Genomic DNA, 23,331 nt, shown 5'->3' on the forward strand with positions numbered 1-23,331 from the left:
GTTGTGAGATCGAGCCCCGCGTCGGACTCTGCACTGGGTTGGAAGTCTGCTTGAGATTCTCTCCCTCCCCCTCTCCCCCATCCCTGTGCACGTACGTGCGCGTGTCCAATGCTGTCTCTCAAATAAATGAATAAATAAAACCTTAAATTACCTTACACAAAACCTCGGATTCACCATCTTACCCAATTTAAAGTGTCTGATCGAGCAGCACTTAGGGCACTCATGGCATCGTCCAACCACCGTCGCTATCTAAGTTTAGAATGTTTTTGTCCCCCCGAAAGCAAACCCCATCTCTGGCAGCTACTCCCCAGTTCAAACCCCCCCACCGCGAGCCCCTGGCATCTACCATTCTTCTGTCTCTTCGAATTTGACTGCTCTAGGTATCTCTGATAACGTAGAATCAGACAGTAACCATCCTTTTGGTCTGCCTAACATCACAGACATCACACCCTCTGGGTTTGTCCATGTTGTAGTACTTGGCAGGATTTCCTTCCCTTAAAAAGGCTGAAGTGAGGAGACCATGGCCTGTTTGTCCATTGCTACTTGGAAGAACACCTTGGTTGCTTCCACGAGTGTTTTCCACTGTGAGCACCGGGTTCCTTGGCTGTATCTGGGTGGTCCCGCCTCCTGGCCACACCCCTCCTCCCAACACAGGTTTGTACACCCCACCGGTTACAAAAGTGATTGATATTTTTTTAAACTTCTCAACTTTGGGGACGCCCGGGTGGCTGAGTTGGTTAAGCGGCTGCCTTCGGCTCAGGTCATGATCCCGGCGTCCTGAGATCGAGTCCCACATCGGGTTCCTTGCTGGGCAGGGAGCCTGCTTCTCCCTCTGCCTCTGCCTGCCACTCTCTCTGCCTGTGTTCACTCTCTCCTCTAAATAAATAAATAAAATCTTTTTAAAAAAAAAAAACTTCTCAACTTTTTTTTTAGAAGATTTTATTTATTTCAGAGGGAGAGAGAGAATATTAAGCAGGTGCCGCACTGAGTGCAGAGACAGAGGTGGGCCTCCATCTCACGACCTTGAGATCATGATCTGAGCGGAAATCAAGAGTGAGACACTTAACTGACTGAGCCACCCACGTGCCCCAGCAAGATTTTCAGCTGAAAAACGGCAGTGGACTTGGAGGAAGGAGCATGGGGCATCCTCGGTGGGAGAAGGGAGCGCACGTGGTATCGAGCCCTGACGAGGAGGTCTGCTTGGAGAGGACTGGGCAGACAAGACCTTCCGCCATCAGCCTGTCCGGTGCCGGGCACAGTGTGTGCACACTGAGGGGAACGGCAGGCTGACACAGTTCCCTCGTGGGGAACGACACCAAGCAAAGGGACAAACAAGGGCATTTCAGGTTGTGATAAGAGGCTCTGTAGGAAGTCACTAGGGTGGTCGTGAGTTGTGGTAAAGAGATACTGCAGGGCAAGGGCGGGGAGGTGCCCTAGGCGGCCTGGGACAGGGTACTCGAACATCGTGTAGACGGAGGGAAAGCTAGCCTCACAGACGGGAGGAAGATCCTTCCCGCCGTAAAGAGCATGAGAGACAGAAAGAACTAGAAACGTTTGAGGGGTGGGGCGCCTGGGTGGCTCCGTCTGTTCAGCGTGTGCCTGTGACTCAGGTCATGATCGCAGGGTCCTGGGATCCAGTCCCGAGGCAGGCTCCCTGCTCTGCTCCTCCCTCCCCCCTCGCCCCTCCCCTGGCTTGTACTCTCTCCTCTCTCGCTCATTGTCTCTCTCAAATAAATAAATAAAATCTTTTTTAAAAAGGAAACGTTTGAGGAACCAAAGGCAGCTGTGTGGTTGGGGCGTAAGAAGAGGGACAGCGGGAACAGACGCTTGGCTGCGTCGGAGCGGGGTGGCCGGGTCTGAGCCGGGGCGTGAGCTCATGCGAGGTACAGAGATCGCTCCGACTGCTGGGTGCAGAGCAGCTTGGAGGACCGGTCCATCTGGGAGGGTATTTCAGTGGCCCAGTGGGGACATCATCACGGTTTGGGCTTGAGTGGAGGCAGAGGAGCAGAAAGTAGCAGAGAGGTCGGGCTGGGAAGGACGGCATGGCTGATTCCAGGATGGGAGCGCGGGGAGGCGAAGGCTCATTCAGAAGGACTTGGAAGGGTCTGGGAGAGAAGTCCGGGGATGGGCGTGCTGGCGGAAGCGAGGAGCCACCGAAGAAACCAGGCCATCAGGCGTCGGGGTGGAAAGTGAGGCAGGCAGGGAGATGGCATTGGCTGGTCCTGGGGCTGCCGGGAGCTGCTGAGGGCGGCACAGTGTGGTGTGGGGACACGGACGGGGTTGCAATCCTGGCCTCACCTGCTCGTGCCTGGGCTCCCTTGGGCCGCTGGACTGAGAAAATAAGGGGTCGGATTCCCTGTCTTCCGAGCCGATGCGGGGATCAGAAGCAGCGTAGGCCTGCTAGGGGCTCTGCTTTGCTGCTCATCTTTGACATCGTGTTGTGATTTCTGATCAAGAGGAGGTATCAGGGGCCCCTGCTGGCGTCGTCAGTTAAGCATCTGGCTTTTGGCTTTGGCTCAGGTCATGGTCTCAGGGTCCTGGGATTGAGCCCCGCATCGGATTCCCTGCTCAGCGGGGAGCCTTTTTCTCCTTTCTCTCTCTCCCTCTGCCTCTCCCCCTGCTCATGCCCTCTCTCGGCTCTCTCTCTCAAATAAATAAATAAAATCTTTTAAAAAGAGCTGGGGTGGGGGGTGGGATTTAAAAGGACTTTTGGACACCAGCTGTTCAGCACCACAGCCAAGACCAGAGAGGTCTTGGTGCTGAAGGCACGCCCTATGTGGAAGCCCACGCTTCCTCTTCTGTGCCTCAACTGCCCTTCCCCCAGGCTCTTGGGACCCCGCCTCGGTTCTGAACGCTGCCGTCCTTGCCGAGGCTCGACGTCCTGGCCACGAATGGAAGCTGTGCCCGCCTTTCCCAGGATGTGCCGCAGCGGCCGCCCTGCCTTCTGTCTGTCCCCCGTGTCTTGCCATGTCCTTCCCAGACGGGGGCTGACTGCCCAGCGGGTCCCATTCTGCCCTGCCCTGTGTTGGCTGAGCTGAGCCCAGGGACACAGGCTAGTTGGGAGAAGGATGAGACCCTGTTCCCCCCAGCCCCCCAACCCCCCAACCAAGTTCATGTTGAAAGACTTATTCTTCTGGTCTGTTTGCCTCAGGCTTCCTAACACCGGGAAGCAGACTGTACGGTGTCCCCAGTCCCCAGCCCTCTGAGTGGGCAGTCATGCCCCAGGCCATTGGCACATTCCACCAGCCGCCTGCGCCCCGGGTGCTCTTTGCATTTATTTTCTCTCCCTCTGTTCCATCTCGCTTTTTTCCTTTCCCCTTCTGCCCCGCCTGGTCTCCCGTTTCCCTCCAGATGGCCGGGGCAGGGGCCCCACTAGTCCCTCGCTTCAGGACCTGACGCCCTGACCTCCCACCCAACCTCTCGGCTGGGCCCTGCCGTGGGACCTCTGCGAGCCAGCCCGAGTGCGGGGCCCCTGCCAGGCGCGGTGTGCAGGACCGGACGTGCCCAGCAGAAGCAGGGCCCTACGCTTTTCCATGGGCTGCAGCCTGGCCAAGGCTGTCCTGAAGGAGTGGAGGAGGGGGCAGGGGAGTGGGGGGAGGGGCTGGGAGAAAGTCACCCTTCCCGCGGCGCCTGCTGGTAATTGGCTCTCCGGAACCAGCTTGGGACACAGGGGCCAGCTGGGCCAGGAAGCTGTGTACAATGCCGCTCTTTCAGGGGCACTCTGCGTGGTCGTAGGTCCTGTGTGACTCCAGGGAAATCTGGAGCACAGCCTGTTCTCAGAGGATGTTCCCTAACCTAGACCGGAGGTGAGAAATCGAGCCCCGACTTCCCACCCTCGCCCCTCGCAGGGTCCCCGCAGGTATTGCCCCGTTCAGAACCTGACGATTTCCTTCAGAGAGAGTCCCGGGAGGGGAGGGAATGGGAACAGATTTCCTCCAGACACCACGAATCATCACATACCCGGTGCTTCTTAGAGGGGGAGCCCTGGGAAGCAATCAGTCCTTAGGAATCTGATGATAGATTAAGACCCTGCACCGGCCTTAGCAGCTGTGGGTCCACAAGGGAAAGAGGCAGGTCCTGGCCCTCAGAATTAAATTAATCTCGCCGGGAAGGTCAAGTGACATACCGCTGTCCAACACTGGTATTGGAAATTCAAAAAGAAAAATCAGAATTCAAAAAGAAAGTAGGAGGGGCACCTAGAGTGGCTCCGTTGGTCACGTGTCTGACTCTTGGTTCTGGCTCAGGTCTTGACCTTGGGGTCCTGGGATCGAGCCCCGCGTCTAGCTCCCCGCTCACTGTGGAGTCTGTTGGAGCTTCTTCGCCTCTGTCCCTCGCTCTCTCGCTCATGCTCTCGCTTGCTCTGTCTCATAAATAAATACATCTCAAAAAAGAAAGTAGGAAAGGAGAAATTGTTAGTCGGAGTGGGCTGGCCGGTGTACGGGATGGTCAAGTTTGGTCTGCCCTGGGAAGATGGTGGGATTTGGAATGTAGAATGAAACGGAAAGTGCGTGTGACGTGGGTTGCCGTCCCGGGCATAAAGTCTTCCAGAAGTACTGGAAACTCGTCAGAGCCTGGAGCTTGTGCCCTGGAAACTTCCCCGAGTCTGATGTCCCAAGGGTCGTGGAGGACCCACAGCCTGCCTTTACGAGCCCAGAATGCTGAGGCTCAGAAACCGGGCACCCGCCTACCGCCGTGGGCCGGGCCCTCCCCTGGGACACTTGTGCGTGGGGAAGCATAGGTCGGGGAACCGGGGGCATGTCCCCTGCAGTAAAGTGGAAGCTCCCGAGAGCTGCAGGAGAAGGGTCTGGGGCTGTCCTCACTAGGGCCAGCAGGGCGTGTGGATGTCTTGTAGCTGTTGGTTTGGGCAGAAACTTCATTCCACAGCCCAGTGCCAGGCGAGGCCCTTTGTCGGTGGCCTGGACTTGTCCTGGGGGCTGTGACTGTATGTGTACACGGAGATTGTTCCACGCTTTCCTTAGGGCACTGAAGAGGTGACCCCTCACACCCAGGAGGATGGACGGGCTTTTGTATCAGGTCCCTCCCCTGCTCAAGAGCCTTCTCTGGGTCCCTCCTATCCATCAGGACATATTTTTTTTTTATCCTGATATCCAAAGCCCTCCATCCTCTGAAGGGCCTTTACAGAGTCTAAAAAAGGGGAAGGAACCCCAAAATCATCAAATCCAGCCTGAGCCTATCAGTCCTTTCCACAGTAACCCTGAGGAGAGGTCGCCAGGCGTCTGCCTATATGCTTCTAATGGGAAATTCTCTCTTTCACGAGATAGATGACTTTACGTCCAAAAGCGGCCACCGTATACTTCTACCGGTTGGTCTTGGTTTGATCCTTGGAGTCCTTCCTCCTTCCACGCGCCCACCCTTCAGAATGTTGATATTCCTCTCAATTTCCCTCGGTTCCTGGGTTCCTCCCAATCCAGGTCATCCTCTCCTAGAAGTGGTCTCCTCTGTCAGACAGTTTTCCCCATAATGTCTAAAGCCTTAAACTGAACAGCGTTTTATGGGTGAATTGATCCTGCCTAGAGTTGGAACCATCCCCTCCCTCATTCTGAACACTATACTCCTTTTAATTCACCCAGACCTCAGATTTGCATTTTGATCAACCCCATCATGGTGTCGCTTAGTTAGTTATAGTAAGTTAGCAGCCAAATAAAGCGCCTAACTCCTTTCACAAGTGCTGATTTCAGTCCTGTCTCCCCTGTGCCAGAGAGTTGGGTCTAAATATAGGAAATCTCCTTTATACCTACTGGGTCGCATCTTGGGAAATTTAACCCGTTTTTCCAGACTGTGGAAATCACTGGGATTCTGATTCTGTGTCCCTGGCATGGAGGACCATGTCTAGTGCGGGCATTGCGACTCAGAGCCTGGGCTCTGACATCACGGAGTCTGAGTCTCCACTCGTCACTGGCTGGTGGAGGGGCCTTGGGCAAGAGACTTAGCTTTTATAAGCCGCAGTTTCCTCATCTGTGAAATGGAGGTGATTAATACTAATACTCCCCTACTTGGAGGATGTAGGGTTAGAAGACTTGAATGAGAGCATTCATCGAAAATGCTTATTAGTAGCCCAGGGGCTAGTAGCAAGCACTCCTCGTGGCGATCCTAACCACGGTTCCTTCACTTCCTCATTCTTTTAAAAAATGGCTTTTTCTCACCCAGAGCCCTCCTGGCCTCCTCCTCGGCTTATAGGGTCCCCTCAGCCTGAGACAGGCTTCCTCTGCGCTCACCTGTCTACGCTCAAACCCCCTGCAGCATCTTTGATGCTCTCCCTCTGCTGGGAGGGACCTCTGCTGTGTCCCCCCTACCTGGGAACTTCTATTGGCCAATGTCATGAAATTCACTTTAGAGGGGTTCCCTGGGGGGCTCAGTCGGTTAAGCATCCGACTCTCGGTTTGGGCTCAGGTCGTGATCTCATGGGCTCGATGATCCCCGCATCGGGCTTCTCCACTCAGCACAGACTCTGGGTCCCTCTCCCTCTGCTCCACTCACCCCCAACCCCCGCACGCCCTCTCTTTCTCTCTCAAAATGAATAAATAAAAATCTTAAAAAGAGGAAAGAAATTCATTCTAGGGCTCACCTTCGATTGGGCTCTTTGCCCTTTAATTTCTGTCATTTTGGCTGAGGGTTTACTCCTTATTTCTCTCTTGTCTCTAGCTTCTCCTGCAGGCCTCATCCTCTTCCTCTCGCGCCCCCCCCTTCCTACCCGCCCGGACGCCCACCGCCCTTCCACACCCGGTGCCGCCTCCCCCTTTCCCTTGCCTCCATGCTGCCCTCCAGCCACACAACCTGCTCTAGGCATTTCCTCCTTGTCCCCAGTGGCCCGTCCTCTGTGACCCTGACCTAGACCCAGCCCCTCCACAGCCCAGACCCGTCACGGAGGTTTAGGGCCAGGCTTAAAGATCCAGCGGACCAAGGTTGAAACCCAACAGTAGGACCCCAGGCTAGTTGTTTGGCTTTCCTGTGGAAGAATCAAATGCCGCTTAATTTGAATGAGGCTAAGTGAGAGAAGTGGGCAAATTGCACGAGAATTACAGCACCTGGGACAGGTCCCCTCCTTCTTCCTCTAAGAGGTCTTCCGGGAGCAGGATCGCAGTTTCCAGGGGCTTCTCTCTCCCATCAACGTCTGGAGCCCAGAACATTTTCAGGTTTCAGCCAACACACAATCACACAGGGGACCTACAGCTCCAGGCTCGTGATAACGTTATTTTATGTTGTTGAAAGGAATGTTAAAGTGTCGGGTTTTCTTATTTTTGCAAGAAAGACTCATAATGACCCCAAGCTTGGGCAAGGTGTCGTCAGTCAGTTTAAAGAAATATTTGTGGAATTAATCTAAACCCCAGCCACCAGGAGCACCCCCCCCGGAGGCCATGGCATGGTTTCTAGCATGTCTGGCTAACACGGGTTTCTCCTCCTCCTCGAAGCCCATACTACTGACTGCCTCTGTGAACCCCCTAACCCTTGACCACCTCCAGTTCGGCCCCTTTACCGTGTCTGTTGTCATTTAACCTTTTAATGCCCCTTATAATTCCATGCGGAATGCAGGCACCCTCTTAGGGCCCCAGTAAATGTGGAGGCTTTGGCCAGAGGTCCATCCGCAGCCAGGATCCCTCTGAAGGCTCCAGGGAAGAATCCTTTTTTGCCTCTCCCTAGCTTCTGGTGGTCTATAGGTGATTCACTCCAATCTCCGCCTCTGTCTTCACATGTCTGTCTCCCCGTGTGTCTGTGTGACCCTGTGTCTTCATGTGGCCTTCACATGGACAGCAGTTGTACTGGACTTAAGACCCACCCTAACCCATTATGGCCTCATCTTAACTAATTCCCATCTGCGAAGACCTTAGTTCCAAAGAAGTCCACATTGGTCGGTACTGGAGGATTTGCACACGAACGCATCTTTTTTGGGGAGATACAGTTCAACCCACAACAGAGTTTAATGTTGAAGAGTTAAGTCTGTAGAGAGAAAAAGATCACGTGGAAAAGCAGACTTCAGGAGCACAGCCCAAAGTCACATAAACCAGAGGTAAGAGAACATATCCTAGAAAAGGCTAGAAATAACCTATTTTGTGCAACGTGTACATACACAGGTATGCAGGTATGTGTTTTTTCCAGATAAAGACTCCAGTGTAAAAGAACTAACAGTGAAACCCTTAGAGGACAGTGTTGGCATCTACCAGCATAATCTAGGGGCAGGAGAAGCGATCTAAGGCCAGCGATTGTCCTTAACTATGTAAGGCAGTCCACAACTGGGAGCACGTGTAAGGAAGTATTCAGAACTCACTAGCAGTCCAGAAAATATGAAATAGTCACAGTGAAATGTCACCATACCCATAAGCCCAGCAAAAATGGGGTGGCAGGGATGCTTTTGTCCATGGTGGAAACGTGAACCATGAGGGCCTTTTCAGAAAGCAAGACAGTGACCTTGTTGGACTCCTGAGGAGGACAAGGTCAAGAAAGTTTTTCTGTTTCAGCACAAGAGGGAAATGTGTTCCTTGCCTAACCAACTGAAGATATTAAGGAAGTAGCCTTAAAATTTTAGGTGTGATAATGGTATTATGGTTAATTTGGAAGTAGTCCTTTTTTTTTTTTTGCTTCTTCCTCAAGAGGTTCATCCTGAACTGTTTACTAGTAAAATGATGTAATGATGTAACATCTGGGTCTTTACTTTAAGTAATCCAAGGAGCAAGGGGTTCAAGTGGTTGATGGTAGAAAGCAGGGGTCAGCACACTCACAGGCACGGGCCAAATCCTGCCGCCGGGTTTTGTGTATACAGTTTTCTTGGAATGCAGCCCTGCTCATTCTGCTACATATTTGTTGAATATGTGTGAGGCTCCTTTGGTCCTCCGGCTTCTGCAGAATGGAGGACTTGCAGTGGAAAAGCAGACTTCGGGAGAACCATGTAGCCTGCAAAGCATAAAATATCTACTGACTGGCCTTTTACAGAAAATACTTGTGAACCCTTGTCCGTAAGGAAGCCAGTTTGGCTGGACATTCATACAGGTTGATGCTGGGGACTGCGTGAATGCTGATTGGATTAGACTCCGTGTTTGTAGGTTTCCATCTTTCCGTAATGAGAAGTTAAAGAAAAGAAAAAGCAACATGCTTTGACCCCGTGTATCCCATTTCTAGGAATCTACCTGTTGGAAATGAAGGCATCTATTAATAAGGATACATGTATAAGCATATTAACTAAAATGGTTAAAAAAAAAAAATACAAGGGTGCCTGAGTGGCTCAGTGGGTTAAGCCTCTACCTTCAGCTCAAGTCATGATCCCAGTCAAGCCCCACATCGGGCTCTCTGCTTGGTGGGGAGCTTTCTTCTCCCTCTCCTGTTACTGCTCTCTCTCTCTGTCAAATATATAAGATCTTTAAATAAATAAATAAATACTTTTTTTAAAAAAACCAATGCAAAACTGATCGTCTACCAGTATGGGAATGTTTGTATGAATCACACCACCGTCCTGCCAGTACTTGTCTCTTTAAAGAACGGACTAGAATTTTGCCATCCCGCTTGGAGACTTTTTCATGACACATTTGCAGTTGAAAAAGGCAGGATGTAGAAAAGTCTGTACTTGGCAATCCCATTTCTAGAGAACAGGGGCAGAGTGGGCCCCTTCGGTAGGTAGTGGTGTGTGCATGTGTGTGTGTGTACGCGTGCGTGAGGCGCACAGCACATTCACGTGGCTCAGTGTGGAGTACCATCTCTGGAAGGAGAAGCACAGCAAAACAGGAAAAGGGAAACACCTCTATTTAAACAGCCAGCGTGACACAGTCCCGTTCATGTGTTTGTGTTAAACTGTATCCGTGTATCCACACGATTTGCTACCTTCCAAAGAGAGTTAGGATTTTTAACGCAGCTGCAAAGGAGTGAATATTCTTAATGCACCTTAAGTAAGGGAATAAAAGAGAATTTGGATAGGGTTGGAAGAGACCCAGGAGTGGGGAATGTGAGAGGTAGAGTGACCCCTGCAGTCCCGGGCTAGCTAGGGAAGAAGTGTCCATGGAAGGTTCTAGCGGTGAGAGAGGGGCGGCTGGATGGCCTTTGGGCCACAGCCGCTCCCTGATCTCAGCGTCTCTTCCTCCTGCTCCCGGAGAAATAATGTTTCCCTGGGGATGAAAGGCATCCCTTTGTGCGGGCTCTAATTGCCGTGTTGTTGTGCCAAGTGAATGAGTGGTAGACAGGCACAGCAGCTGGGCACAGCCAATGCCAGGCAGCAAAGCCCGCTGCCTTAGGACAGCCTGGGCCAGCTGGCCTGGGAGCGCTGCCCATCTCTGCCCCCCACTGGGGGCCCTGCCTGTATGGGGGCCATGGGGCAGAGGGGTCCTCGGGGAGCTGGGGAGAAGTCCCTGCAGGGAGAGAATGGGGTGGGGTGCCTGGGAGGGTCTCGGACACTCTAGAAGCGTATTCATCTCAGCCTCCCCTCCCCTCCCCCTCCCTCTTGTTTTTCAGACTGTCAGCATCAATAAGGCCATTAATACGCAGGAAGTGGCTGTAAAGGAAAAACACGCCAGAAATATCCTTTTGGATGTTGCTTGGAAGACCAACCCCGAGGCGGGTCGAATGGCAGGGACTGAGGTCAGGGTGAGGTGTCCTTGCTCAGCTGCGGAAAGGGGAACCCCCACAGTGGCCAGGCCTCCTGCAGGTTCGAGCAGCCTCGGTGGACAGCAGCTGGCCTTTGAGACCACAGCTCATGGGTGGGGGGGGGGGGGACCAAAGCCACTTCCGAGTTGAGCTCTGTACAGTTTACCAAGGACCCCACCCCTCTTGGGACTTCCCTTTGAGAGATTTCCTGGGGGCACAGGAGGGATCATCACGGCACTCCAGACCCTGTACTTGGCCCCTAAGGGCCACATGGACCACCCCCGTGGGAGCATGATTATCTCCCCTTCTCTTAGCTCAGAGCCGGTCAGTGGTCTGGGCTGCCATAGGCTGGCACCGGGGCTGAGCCATGGAAATTAGAGCCACCTGTGTGAGCTGGTTTCCCCCCCAGTCAGCAGGGGAGAAGGCGGGACCCTCAGCGCAACTTAGGGAGCTGGTGGCTTGGAAGTTTCCAGCCCCCCACCACGCCGTACCTCTCCCCATGCTTTATTAGGCCTTGGGCAGCCACCCCCGTGGGGTGTGGCTTGGGAGGGAAGTGCAGGCCACACCCTTGTTGTTGGATCGCTTGGGATCTGCCCTTGAGGGATAGAGTCCACGAGCTGGTGGGCTGACCCCCAGAATTGCAACTGCAAGGCTACTGGAGAACCGGGGCAGAGCAGGGTGCAGCCCAGGGCCAGCGGAGGCTGGGCTTCTGTCTGCGACGAGCACCTGCCGCTTGCTTGCCTGGGCTCATCGTGGTGGTGGTGACACAGCCGGGTCAGAACAGCTCACATGGAGGCCATCCCACCTCCATCCCTGGCGGAGACCCTCCAGGTTCCCTGGCCAGAGGAGCCCTGCCCCGCCAGCGGGATGCCTAGCCCATGGCAGACCGTCAGGAAGCGGTGCTAACAGCACGTCCTGCTCTTTATTGGTGGGAAGATACTTTGGTTGGACTTTAGGGCTTTACTGCAGGATGGGGGCTCTAGGTACCCCAGAAACCTGGCCCAACAGTGAGCCTCGTTAGACTTTGCCCTTTTATCCCCAGAAAGGCACAGTCCCCTTGCTTTACCGAGTCCAGAAAAGCCCCAGTAGACTTTTTCAGGGGGAGAAGACCTGGTCCTGACCCCTGTCTACTAAGAATACTGATCCGTCCGATTGAGATATGAAGTAAGAGATGGTTGTCAGAGGTCAGTGTGCTCGGGACACATCAGACCCTCCCAGGGAGGCTACCCGGAGTGACAGAAGGGATACCAGAAGAAGGTTCTGGAATCCCACCTCAGCAGCAGTCTGGCTCGCTCTGGTGGGTCCAGCGGGGTCTCCATGAGCCTTCGTCCCCTTGTCTGTCAAATGAAAGACTTGGCCAAAGAAGATCTCAAAGGTCTCACGTTCCCACTCTCACCTTCTGTGAGTTTCTCTGCGTCACCATTTCTAGGAGGTGGATTAAATGTTAAAAGGCTCGGCTCTTAAGGGCAGGATTTTCAAGCCTAAAGATATCACAAAACATTTATTCTTTATTGATTTTTTTGGAGACCGTCAGCCACTCTTAATCCCAGCTGAATAAGCATTTGGGAGTCTGACGTCAGAAGTGCTGTTCAGATAGCAACTGATCCTGGGTGTCTACCTGCCCCCCTGCCCGCCCCTACCGTGTATCTGCTCCCAGAGGACTAGAGACTAAGTCTTATCTATTTATTTTTTAAATATCCCTGAGTGTCTTTTATAGTGCCTGATACGCAGTGGGTGCACTAAACTGCTTAGGAAATCAAAGGACAGAAAGGTCTCCTTGCCTCTTTCAAGGTCACGGTGCTTGGCTTAACTCTGCACTTGCTCCGGCTTCAGTAAAGTAACCACAGTCTGCCCTGAGACGTCCGTCCAGGAGAGGGGTTGGGAGCTGTCCTCTCTCCTCTTGGCTTCCATCTAGCCTGAGGCGGCTCTGCTTCAGGGGAGACTGTGCCGTTATTTCAGAAATCCCTCCAAGACCTAAAGCTGACGTCAGCTTCCAGACCCAGAAGTCTGGGTTCAAGCCCGCCCCCCACCCTCGAAATGCAAATTTCAGTCTGGGGAAGGAACTTGGTGATACCCTCTAGCCTGGAAGCAAAATGGCCTGTGTTCTGGATGAGTCATAGAGTTTCTGACCCGAGGCAAGTCTTTCTGTCCTGTGTGGTACTCCCCCTTTCTTACCTGAGTCTTGACAAAGGAGCCTGTAGTTCTGGGCAAAGACCTGCCCTTGGACTTGATGGTGCGCAGTTGCTGGGTGTGTGAGGCCCATGTAAGCGCTAACTTAAAATCACGCCAGACCAGATGGACGTTTATTGCGTGCACATCGTGGCTGGGGTCCATGGGTGCATTTGGAATTGGATCTCAGGCGGATGTGGCCTCAGGATCCCACATAGAGCGAGTTCAAGGTGTTGGGAGACGCGTGCGCCTCTGAACGAGACCAGGAAGGCTCATGGAAGGGGTGAGATGTAACAGTCATTTTAAGTTTGGGGAAAATGCTTCCAGTTACAGAATGACTAAGTCATTAGGACGGTGCGAGGGACAACACCGGGAATAGAGTCATCGGTATGTAATGGTGTTATCTGGTGACAGACCGTAGCTCCGTGAGGTTGTCCGAGAACTATGTCGGATACCAGAAAGGAATGTGCCATGATGGATCTGACCCGAGATGGATGCCGATTATCCTTCAGTGAAGAAATCACAGAAAAGAGCAGAGTGCCTATTTGGGGAGGAGTCAGGTAACTGCTTGGAAGAGGAGCCGAGGTGTCCCCACCAGGGCCAGGGCCCCAGTGAAGAGCTGAAAGCGTGCCCTCGCGTCTGGAGACTGGATAAGAAAGAACTTTGAGACACTGTAACGTGTCGCTAAAATATGAGCTGTCATTATTCCCCCAAAGGCCCCTTCCTGCCCTCAGGTAACCCAGGGGAAGGGCAGAGTCTGCCTCCCACAGCAGAGCCCTGATGCCAGCCAAAGCTTCTACCCACTTAAAGGCAACCAAGGACCGCCGCTGGCCCAGAGCTCACTTGTACAAATTGGAAAAGGCCCCATCCTTGCCTGTGTTTTCCATGACCCTCCCTCACCGTGCATACTGGGCACCCACCATGAGAAAGGGGCGCAGACCTTTTGGTCTGTGGTCAACCGGCTGCCTCTCTCTAGCAACGCTGTCCTCTGCTGGAAGTTCTGCCACGTGTTTCACAAACTCCTCCGAGATGGACACCCAAACGTGAGTTCTGGGGCTGCAGGGGATGGCCAGGGGGCCAGGGACCCATGTGGGGAAAAAGGGGGATCGCCTGAGGCAGAAGGGGCGCTGTTTACTCTGGCACAGAGAGGGGCAGCTGCCCGTTTCTCCTGGCCTTTATTTTTATTATTTTTTTAAAGATTTTATTTATTTATTTGACAGAGAGAGACACAACGAGAGTGGGAACACAGCAGGGGGAGTGGGAGAGGGGAGAAGCCGGCTTCCTGCCAAGCAGGGAGCCTGATGTGGGACTCGATCCCAGGACCTTGGGATCATGGCAGAAGATTAACTGAGCCACCTGGGTGCCCGTCTCCTGGCCTTTAGGCTGATTAGAGGTGGACTTGTCTGTCTGGTCTGCCCTTCTGCCCACCCCAGCCCCGTCTCATGCCATCCTCTGGTCCCGTTGTTTTCTTTTCTCTCATCAGCGGTTTCCTTCCCTCTGCAGGTCCTGAAGGACTCCCTGAGATACAAAAATGAATTGAGCGACATGAGCAGGATGTGGGTGAGTTTGGAGACACACCCGGGGGCCGCCTGCACCTGCTGCTCCTTCCGCAGCGGCCGCAGAACAAGGACTGTGGAACGGAATGAATTCATCTCTTTCGACTTGCTTAGGATTTCTCTCCTGAGCATCAAGAGGGGATCAGCAACGGCCCCCAATAGTACCGTGATATCCACAGTCTTTCCTGGGGGCCCTGAAGCTGCAGGGAGGTTCTGGGGCATGGGAGTGTCTCCTGCCGACGGAACCTCACGCCATAACACTCTCCAGGCATCGGGGTCCCTCGGCAGTGACTTGGCCACAATTCCTGTGTCTTTCTTCTGCTGGTCCCATGCGGGTCACAGAACACTGAGAACTAGCATTCCCAATTCTTACTGCCAGTACCTTTTCTTTCCCTTTTTTTCCCTGAAACTCTAGGGATTCTTCGTGCCTTAGGATGGGAGAGGAGGTAGCTGGGGGTATCAGAATCCATTAGAAAAGGTTTTTTATATACACGCTAGAATCTCTAGATTCTGCTGTCCACGGAGTATGTGTGTTGACAGCAGAGAATCTGCATTTTGAAGACTCTCTCGGGTCGATTCTGATACGTCTCTTTGCCCCCACTGGTTGAGAGGTCTGACCCTTTCCTTCCAATTCTTTTTTTTTTTTTTTTTTAATTTGACAGTCAGAGATCACAAGTAGGCAGAGAGGCAGGCAGAGAGAGAGGAAGGGAAGCAGGCTCCCCGCTGAGCAGAGAGCCCAATGCGGGGCTCCATCCCAGGACCCTGAGATCATGACCTGAGCTGAAGTCAGAGGCTTAACCCACTGAGCCACCCAGGCGCCCCTCCTTCCAATTCTTACCTGCATCTGTCTGCATTCACAGAATGTTAGCAGTGATGTCATCCAGGGCATCCATTGCTGATGAGAATACAGGCCCAGAGGGAAGCAGCCTTTCCTATGTCAGGCTAGTGGGTCTGAACAAAGCTAAGATGTCCCCTAACCTCCCAGGTGCATGCTGGAGAGCTTTCGCTGGTGTCTCTAAATACAGAAAGCGTCGGTCTTCTTTTTTGTTAGAATTTGCTGGGTGTCTCTTTTCCACCCTTTTACTTTTGACTTTTCTATATTCTATGTCGTAGAAAAGTCCCTTCTAAGTAGCATTTAGTTGAATATTGTTGCTTTTCTTCGTGATGGCAGCCTTTGTCTTTTTGCTGCACATTTACCCCATTTACATGCAAGGTATTTTTAGATTTCTGTCTTCCATCTCAGTTTGTTTTGTTTGCCTCTTCTGTCCTGTTTCTCTTCTCTTCTTGTCGTCTTTCTATCGACTGGTTATTTTTTTCTCCTTCCATTCCACCCTTAAACGAGTTAGGAGATTGTTTTTAAAACTCTGCTTTTATTTTTTTGCTCTTTGGTACGTTATCCAGTAATTACAGAAGGCATGTTTAGTTTATCAAGAGCTAAAATTCATGTCTTGGGCTGTTTCCTCTGTAACGTAAACCTTAGAATATTTTCACTCCGTGCTCTCCCTCCAAACGGGTATGTTATGGTTGTCATGTATTTTAATTTTGGTTTAGTTTTTCTTTTTAGGTTCTATAAGATAATTTATCTTAATCGTTTTTATTCTGTGCTCCTTCTTTTCATCTGCATTCTAACATCTGGGATCACTTTTTCTCTGCCTGAATTATTTCCTTTAGTGAGAGCCTCATAGTGACAAATAACCAATTTTACTTGTTTGGGAATGTCTTTATTTCACCCTCCTCTGTGGAAGAGATTCTCCCTGGGTTTAGGGTTCTGGAGTAACGGTTATTTTCTCTCAGCACAGGGCAGTATTATTCCAGATACCCTTCCACTGACTTCTGGATTCCATTATTTCCATGAAGTTGGCTGTCACACTTACTGTCCCTTCTTCGAAGCAAATCTGCTTTTCCTCTGGTCATTTTTAAGATCTTACTAGGAAGAGGTGCAAATGTATTTGGGATTCTTTAGATTTCTTAAATCTGTGGGGTAATATCTTTTATCAGTTATGAAAAATTCTCTTTTTCTCTTCAACTATCGCTTTTCTCCATTCTGTATTTCCCCCTGAGACTTTGGTTATGACAGTCTTTCCTGCTCTATACCCCAGTGCCTTTTTTTTTTTTTTTAAAGATTTTATTTATTTATTTGACAGAGAGAGAGAGATCACAAGTAGGCAGAGAGGCAGGCAGAGAGAGAGCGGGAAGCAGGTTCCCCGCCGAACAGATAGCCTGATGTGAGGCTCGATCCCAGGCCCCTGAGATCATGACCCGAGCTAAAGGCAGAGGCTTAACCCACTGAGCCACCCAGGTGCCCCCCCCTTTTTTTAAGCTCTACATCTAACACAGGGCTTGGGCTCATGCTCAAGAGATCAAGAGTTTCATGCACCACCAACTCAGCCAGCCAGGCGCCCCCTCACCCCATGTCTTTAAACCATGTTTCTTTGTTTTCTACCTGTTTGCCTCTTAACTGCATTCTGGATAATTTCCGCAAATGTAACTTTCAGCTGGGTCTAATCTGTTGTTAAACCTCTTCATAAGATTTATAATTTTAATCTAGCTTTTATTTCTTGGAGGGTTTTTTTTTGGCTCCCCAAATCTGCTTGTCATTTTTTTTTTTAAAGATTTTATTTTTATTTATTTATTTGACACAGAGAGAGAGAGATCACAGGTAGGCAGAGAGGCAGGCAGAGAGAGAGGAGGAAGCAGGCTCCCCGCTGAGCAGAGAGCCCCATTCGGAGCTTGATCCCAGGACCCTGGGATCGTGACCTGAGCTGAAAGCAGAGGCTTTAACCCACTGAGCCACCCAGGCGCCCCTGCTTGTCATTTTTTATGATTTCTTGTGTCTTACATGTATTTTGAAACAGCCTCTATTATCTTAGACAAATTAGACATTGATCTCATCTATTATTTCTTATACTTCCATTATCTAAAGCCCTTCAAGAACCGTTCCTGCCGTTTGTTGTTTTTGATGAATGTTGTTGCGCTAAGGAGTTTCTTCTTATGCTTCTTTTTAACTGTACGTTGTCCATTTTCCCAGGAATCTTATTTGTGGGAACTCTTTCAAGTCAGGTTCCTCTAGAGAGAATGGATATTTGAGATCACTCTAAATTCTCAACTTAGGGTTTTGTGAATTCCAGGCAGATCCCCTTGAGTTTTGGCTCCTGGCTCCAATTCCTAAGAGTAGTTTTTCCCTCCCTCTGATCACAGCAGTGGTTTGAGGTCCTCGGGGAGGACTCCTTTGGTGTGGGAGTGCTGGGATCCGTGTTATTTCCAGTTCACCCTTCGTCCTGCTACACCAGGGAAGCAGTCTTTTCCTCTTCCACCAGACTCTTCAAGGTGGGCAGGCCCGAGCCCTGTCTCCTATTCACCACCTGGTTCCCGAGGTCCAGAAAAACCCAAGTTCAGTTCACCTGGCGTGGCAAAACCCCTGTCCCCGCCAACTCCGTCACCCCGAATTCCACTTACTCCCCTAGTACCTGCTTGGACTCAGTCCCTGGCCTGAGGATTCCTTACTTTCTCATTAGTTCATTAATGCCTTCAAAAAGAAGTTTGAAATATTTTACCCAATATTTTCGTCGTTTTCAATGGGAAGGATCACCCAGATACCTAGCCCGACTTGTTATCCAAACTGGAATTCCTTTAGGCCTTGTTTCCTATGGCGTTGTCTCTTCCATTTGGCTTAGAGTTTCTGGATATTAGATACCTTTTTATTTAAATTTTTTTTTAATTAAGACCTCATTTTAAAAAAAGATTTATTTATTTGTGAGAGAATCAGGGAGGGGCAGGGGGAAGGGGAGAGAGCGTCTCGAACAGACTCCTCACTGAACACGAAGCCCAATGTGGGGCTCGGTCCCAGGACCCCAAGATCACGACCTGTGCCGAAATTAAGAGTCGGCCACTTAACGTACTAAACCACTCAGATACCTCCTAATTTTTTTTTTTTTTACAGCAAGTTTTAGGTTCACAGCCTCCAAACACGTGTAATGCCCCCGTTTATGAACATACCCTGCCAACATAGTTCATTTGTTACAAGTGACTCAGCTTCTCTGATAACATCATAATCATCCGAAGTCCATGGTTTGCATTATAGTTCATGGGGGGTGTTGGTCGTATACTCTGCGGCTTTGGGCGGATGTATCAGGACTTGTAGCCACCACGGTGATACCGCACAGAATAGTTCCACTGACTCTAAGGTCCTCCGTGCTCCACCTGGTCATCCCTCCCCGTCTCCCCCAGCCCTTGGCAACCACTGGTCTTTGACGCTCGCCACAGTTCTGTCTTTTCCAAAAGGTCATGGAGTGGGAATCCTACAATATGTCACCTTTTCAGACAGGCTTCTTTCCCTTAATAACATTCGATTCAGGTTCCCCCGTGTCTTTTCAGGTCGTGATAGCTCGTTTCCCTTAGAGTGCTCAGTAATACTCCGTTGTCCAAAGGGACCACAGGTCACCTACCCATTCCCCAACTCGGAGTGTCTTGGTTGCTTCCACATTTTGTTTTTTTTTTTTTTTAAGATTTTATTTATTTATTTGACAAAGAGAGAGATCACAAGCAGGCAGAGAGGCAGGCAGAGAGAGAGGGGGGAAGCAGGCTCCCCGCTGAGCAGAGAGCCCGATGTGGGGCTCGATCCCAGGACCCCGGGATCATGACCTGAGCCGAAGGCAGAGACTCAACCCATTGAGCCACCTAGGCGCCCCTGCTTCCACGTTTTGGCCATTATAAATAAGGCTGCCATAAACACCCATGAGCTGGTTTGGTTTGGATGTTCAACTCCTTTGGGTAAAAACCAAGGAGTGTCATTGCTGAATTATGTGGCAAAAGTGAGTTTGGTTTTATAAGAAACTGCCAAACCGTCTTCAAAAATGGCTGCAGCATTCTGCATTCTCACCAGGCAATGACCGAGAGGTCCTGTTGCCCACATAGTGGAATTTGGTGTTATCAGTATTCTGGATTTTGGCCATTCTCATAAGTGTGTGCTAGTGCCTCCGTGTTGTTTTAATTTGTGTTTCCTGGTGACATGTAATGTCGAGCATCTCTCCATTTATTCATTTGCTATCTTCTTTGTATGTCTTCTTTGGAGAGGTGTCTGTGAAGGTCTTCAGCCCATTTTTTAAAAATCAGGTTGTTTGTCTTCTTATTGTTGAGTTTTAAGACTACCTTGTATGTTGCAGATAACGGTCCTTTATCAGGTGTGCCCCAGTCTGTGGGTTCTCATGCTCTCGACAGTGATTTTTCCAGACGTTTTATAATTTTAATGAAGCCCATCTTGATGATCAGTTATTTCTCTCATGAAGCATGACTCTAGTCTATCTCAAAAGTCATTGCCATACCCAAGGTCGTCTGTTACCTCCTATGACTTTCATAGCTTTACGTTTTACACTGAATGATCCATTCATCTTCTGCCTTCTGATCCTGGTGCATTTTCATGTGAGATAGGGTTGTCTTCGATGAGGAGCATAGTTTTGCTTTGTCTGCTCTCCACTACTTTCTAATTTTTCCATGATGAACAAGTACAATGTATAATTACGATTTTTCGTAGAAAACGAATATATTAGGAAATAATCTGATCTCTGGCATTGATACTTTTTAACCTCCTCTGATGACCCCGCTCCTTCTGGTGCCCCTCAAGGTGTGTTTCGGGGAGTGGGGGGTTCCTCTAGTCTAGAGGAGGTAGAAGTCAGAGCGCATGTGGGAACCACAGCTGTTCAGCTCAAGAGTTCTTCGTGCCCCCCTCTTTTGTGTGCAGGTAAGAGTCTCAAGCATCACTCTGCTAATTCCAGCGTCTTCCTGGGCACCCAGGATGTGACCGCATGGGCAGATTCCACAGGAAGGCTTGTTTGTCCCCAGCTAGGATCTGTCCCATTCCAGTCCCCATCCCATGTAAAACCCTCTAGCTGCCCTCAGTCGGCTGGAATCCATCTGGAGGAGCTGTTTCCTCTGCTGTACTTAGAGAGAGAGACAGGAGGAAGGAAGCAGCCTGTGACCAGACTGATTACTCTGGGTGGGATACTTAAAATTCTTAGATCAGAAGCCATGTCTAGAATTCATGCAAAGGAAGTTCTCGTGTTTGTACACAGGATTGTCCTGTAAGAACAGTCATTGAAATATAGCTTATAATAGAAAGCATGCCTACGGCTAAGACGTACAGCGGTCGGGAGTTCATTTGATAAATTACAGTACTCACTCAATAACAGTTTAAATAACAATTATATTTAAAAAAAGAAACAATTATATATATTGTTATATAGAAATATAACAATAAATAACTCAGTAACAAGTTAAGTGTCGTTAAAGATATCGCTAAAAGTGAAGAAACACGAACATTTGAGAAGGTGGGGAAAAGAAGTGAAGTATGTTCAGTTAAAAAACGGGCTCCATTTTATATTTGAGAATAAAGGTGGAACACAGAATTTTTAAGTCCGTGAAACTCTTGTGCGTGATACTGTAGTGGTAAGTACCGGACGTTATCCGTTTGTCAAAACCCATAGGATGTACCACACCCAGAGTGATTCCTGATGTCAGCTTCACTGTGGACAATGATGATGTATCAGGGAAGGTTCGTCAGTTGGGACGAATGTCTTGCTCTGGTGCTGAAGTTGACGAGTTGGGGGCGGGGCATGGTTTTATACACCTGGAAGAAGGGGGTGTATAGGACATCCCCGTACTTTCTGCTCAATCCTGCTGAGAACCTAAAACAGCTCAAAAAAATAACATCTACATGTTAGCATCTACATGACTCAGGCAGAAGAGCATGTGACTGATTTTTTTAAGATTTTATTTATTTGAGCGAGAGTGACCCTAAATGGGGGAGGCGTAGGAGGAGAGGGAAAAGCAGGCTCCCCACTGAGCAGGGAGCCCGATGCAGGGCTCCACCCCAGGACTCCGGGATCATGACCTGAGCCAAAATCACGAATCAGATGCTCAACCGACTGAGCCACCCAGGCGCCCCAAGCATGCGACTCTTACTCTCAGGGTTGTGAGTGTGAGCCCCATGTTGGGTGTAGAGATTACATAAATAATAAAACTTCAAAAAAAAGTCTATTGAAATTGAAAAAAAAAAATTAAATAAAATAACATGTCGTACTCCAGAATGTTTGCCGTGATTCCTCCTGGTGTTTAGATTAAGGGTGACTCGTTTGTACGTGTGCTTGTCTATATATCTTCTAAAATTCTCTGCAATGGCCGTTTGTTTCTTTCAGAAGCAGAAAAAAATATATCGACGACCTGGCGGGGCGCCTGGGTGGCTCAGTGGGTTAAGCCACTGCCTTTGGCTCAGGTCATGATCTCAGGGTCCTGGGATTGAGTCCCGTGTCGGGCTCTCTGCTCAGCGGGGAGCCTGCTTCCTCTCTCTCTCTCTCTGCCTGCCTCTCTGCCTACTTGTGATCTCTGCTGTCAAATAAATAAATAAAATCTTTAAAAAAAAAAAGAAAACAGACGATCTGGCTGTCAGTCTCTGCCCCAAATGTTAGTACTGATACCCTGCTTTCTGTTCGTTTCCCGAAAGGGCCACCTGAGTGAGGGGTACGGCCAGCTCTGCAGCATCTACCTCAGACTGCTAAGAACGAAGATGGAATATCACACCAAAGTGAGTCTGCTCCCCACGGTTCTGCCCGCTCCTCCCCCACGGAATAGGTTGGCCCGGGCCCCCATCACTCAAGGGAGCGTTTATATCCTATCCAGTGAGAGGAAGATGGTAGGACAGCTGCTGCGGGACACGGGGCTGGGATTCTGGCCCACATCTCCCGCACCCTCCTCCCCCTTTTGCAGGGAAGGGCCCCAGCCCGCAGGCTGCCTGAGGAAAATGTTTCAGAAGCATTGCCTTTACTGTTAATAAAAACAGCCCCTTTTAGGTACTGAGTTCCCACCCAGGATCTTCTTTTCAGCCATCTGTGGCCTTAGACAGTATTTCTAAGGTGCTGAGTGCAGCTAAAGCCATCATGTTGGGAATCAGGTGGCACATTAGGATACATAGAAAGGGTCTGCTCCTCCGGAATGCCCGGGACCGTCTTGGGGAGGAGGCCTACGTACCTGCGGCAGCGAGTCACCGGGCAAAGAGGCCCCGGGAGCCTGTAGCAGAAGTCAGAAGCCTTCGGAGCTGCTGCAGGGCTGCAGAGCTGATGCAGGGCTGCGGCGTAGAAGGGGAGGAGGAAAGGAGAGGGCAGAGGTGGAAGGTGGAGGGGAGGGTGTGGGCGGACCAGGGTGGGGAGGAGGGGGCTGCTGGCACTGGAAATGGGGAAGCGAGGAGATCCATCTCTTGCGGCCTGGGGTGGGGGGTGGCCCCGAATCACAGACCCCACCCTGCTGTGCTAGCCCGTCCTGTTGAAACCGTGCCTAGGAAGGCCGTGTTCCTATAGCCTAAGACCCTGAAACTAGGAGCCTGCTCCAGTGTCTTGCCTTGTCTCACAGCTCCTCGGTGATGAGGTGGGACTTGAACCCAGGCCCGTAGGGCACGAAAGCCCCTGCTGCTCCGTGGGCAGCCTTCCCTCTGCTCGTGTAAGAGCCCAGTGCTGGCCGCAGCCCAGAACCGGGTCAGGTTCTGAAGAGAGAAAGGTGAAGGGACTTTGGCCCGGCCTCCGGGAGTCATATTTGCTTGGGAGACAAGCCAGGCCAGTCCGGTGAGGACCAGAACTGCGAGATGCCCGGGATGGTACAGGAGCTTGTAACGGGGTCCTGCGCCCAGACGCTGGCGACCCTGGCAGGCTTCTATCCGGCGGGACACCTGAGCCCACCGCCAGCTCAGGGGCTGTGACACCAGCAGCCGTTTGTCATCTCACACCTCCGTGGGTCGGGAGTTCCCGAAGGACTGGGCAGGGCAGTTGAGCGTGCAGGTCCCGCAGGCGGTCCCAGCCCGGTGCTGGCTAGCGCTGGGGCAGCGTGGAGCTGGCCTGGCATCTCCCTCCTCGTGAAGTCTCAGTGCGAGTGAGAACTTCCCTGCAGCCTGGCCAGGCTCCCAGGAGGACAAGGTAGAAGTGCGTGGCATTCATGTGACCCTGCCTCGAAGTCACGGAGCGTCCCTTCCACTGCCCTGTAT

At 51.0% G+C, this 23,331-nt stretch overlaps 1 protein-coding gene across 2 annotated transcripts in view; it reads left to right on the plus strand.

Annotated features, from left to right (window-relative positions):
• Positions 1–23,331, plus strand: part of HIP1 (huntingtin interacting protein 1) — a 137,350-nt gene that overhangs the window by 80,152 nt on the left and 33,867 nt on the right. For both annotated transcript variants that reach the window (XM_032327016.1, XM_032327017.1), the window contains exons 2-5: positions 10,453–10,516; positions 13,654–13,796; positions 14,257–14,313; positions 21,805–21,885. In XM_032327016.1, coding sequence (XP_032182907.1) covers positions 10,453–10,516; positions 13,654–13,796; positions 14,257–14,313; positions 21,805–21,885 — 345 coding nt within the window. The remainder of the gene's footprint in view (positions 1–10,452; positions 10,517–13,653; positions 13,797–14,256; positions 14,314–21,804; positions 21,886–23,331) is intronic.

This window comes from Mustela erminea, chromosome 20, assembly GCF_009829155.1.
Source record: "Mustela erminea isolate mMusErm1 chromosome 20, mMusErm1.Pri, whole genome shotgun sequence".
In the NCBI taxonomy this organism is placed as follows: domain Eukaryota; kingdom Metazoa; phylum Chordata; class Mammalia; order Carnivora; family Mustelidae; genus Mustela; species Mustela erminea.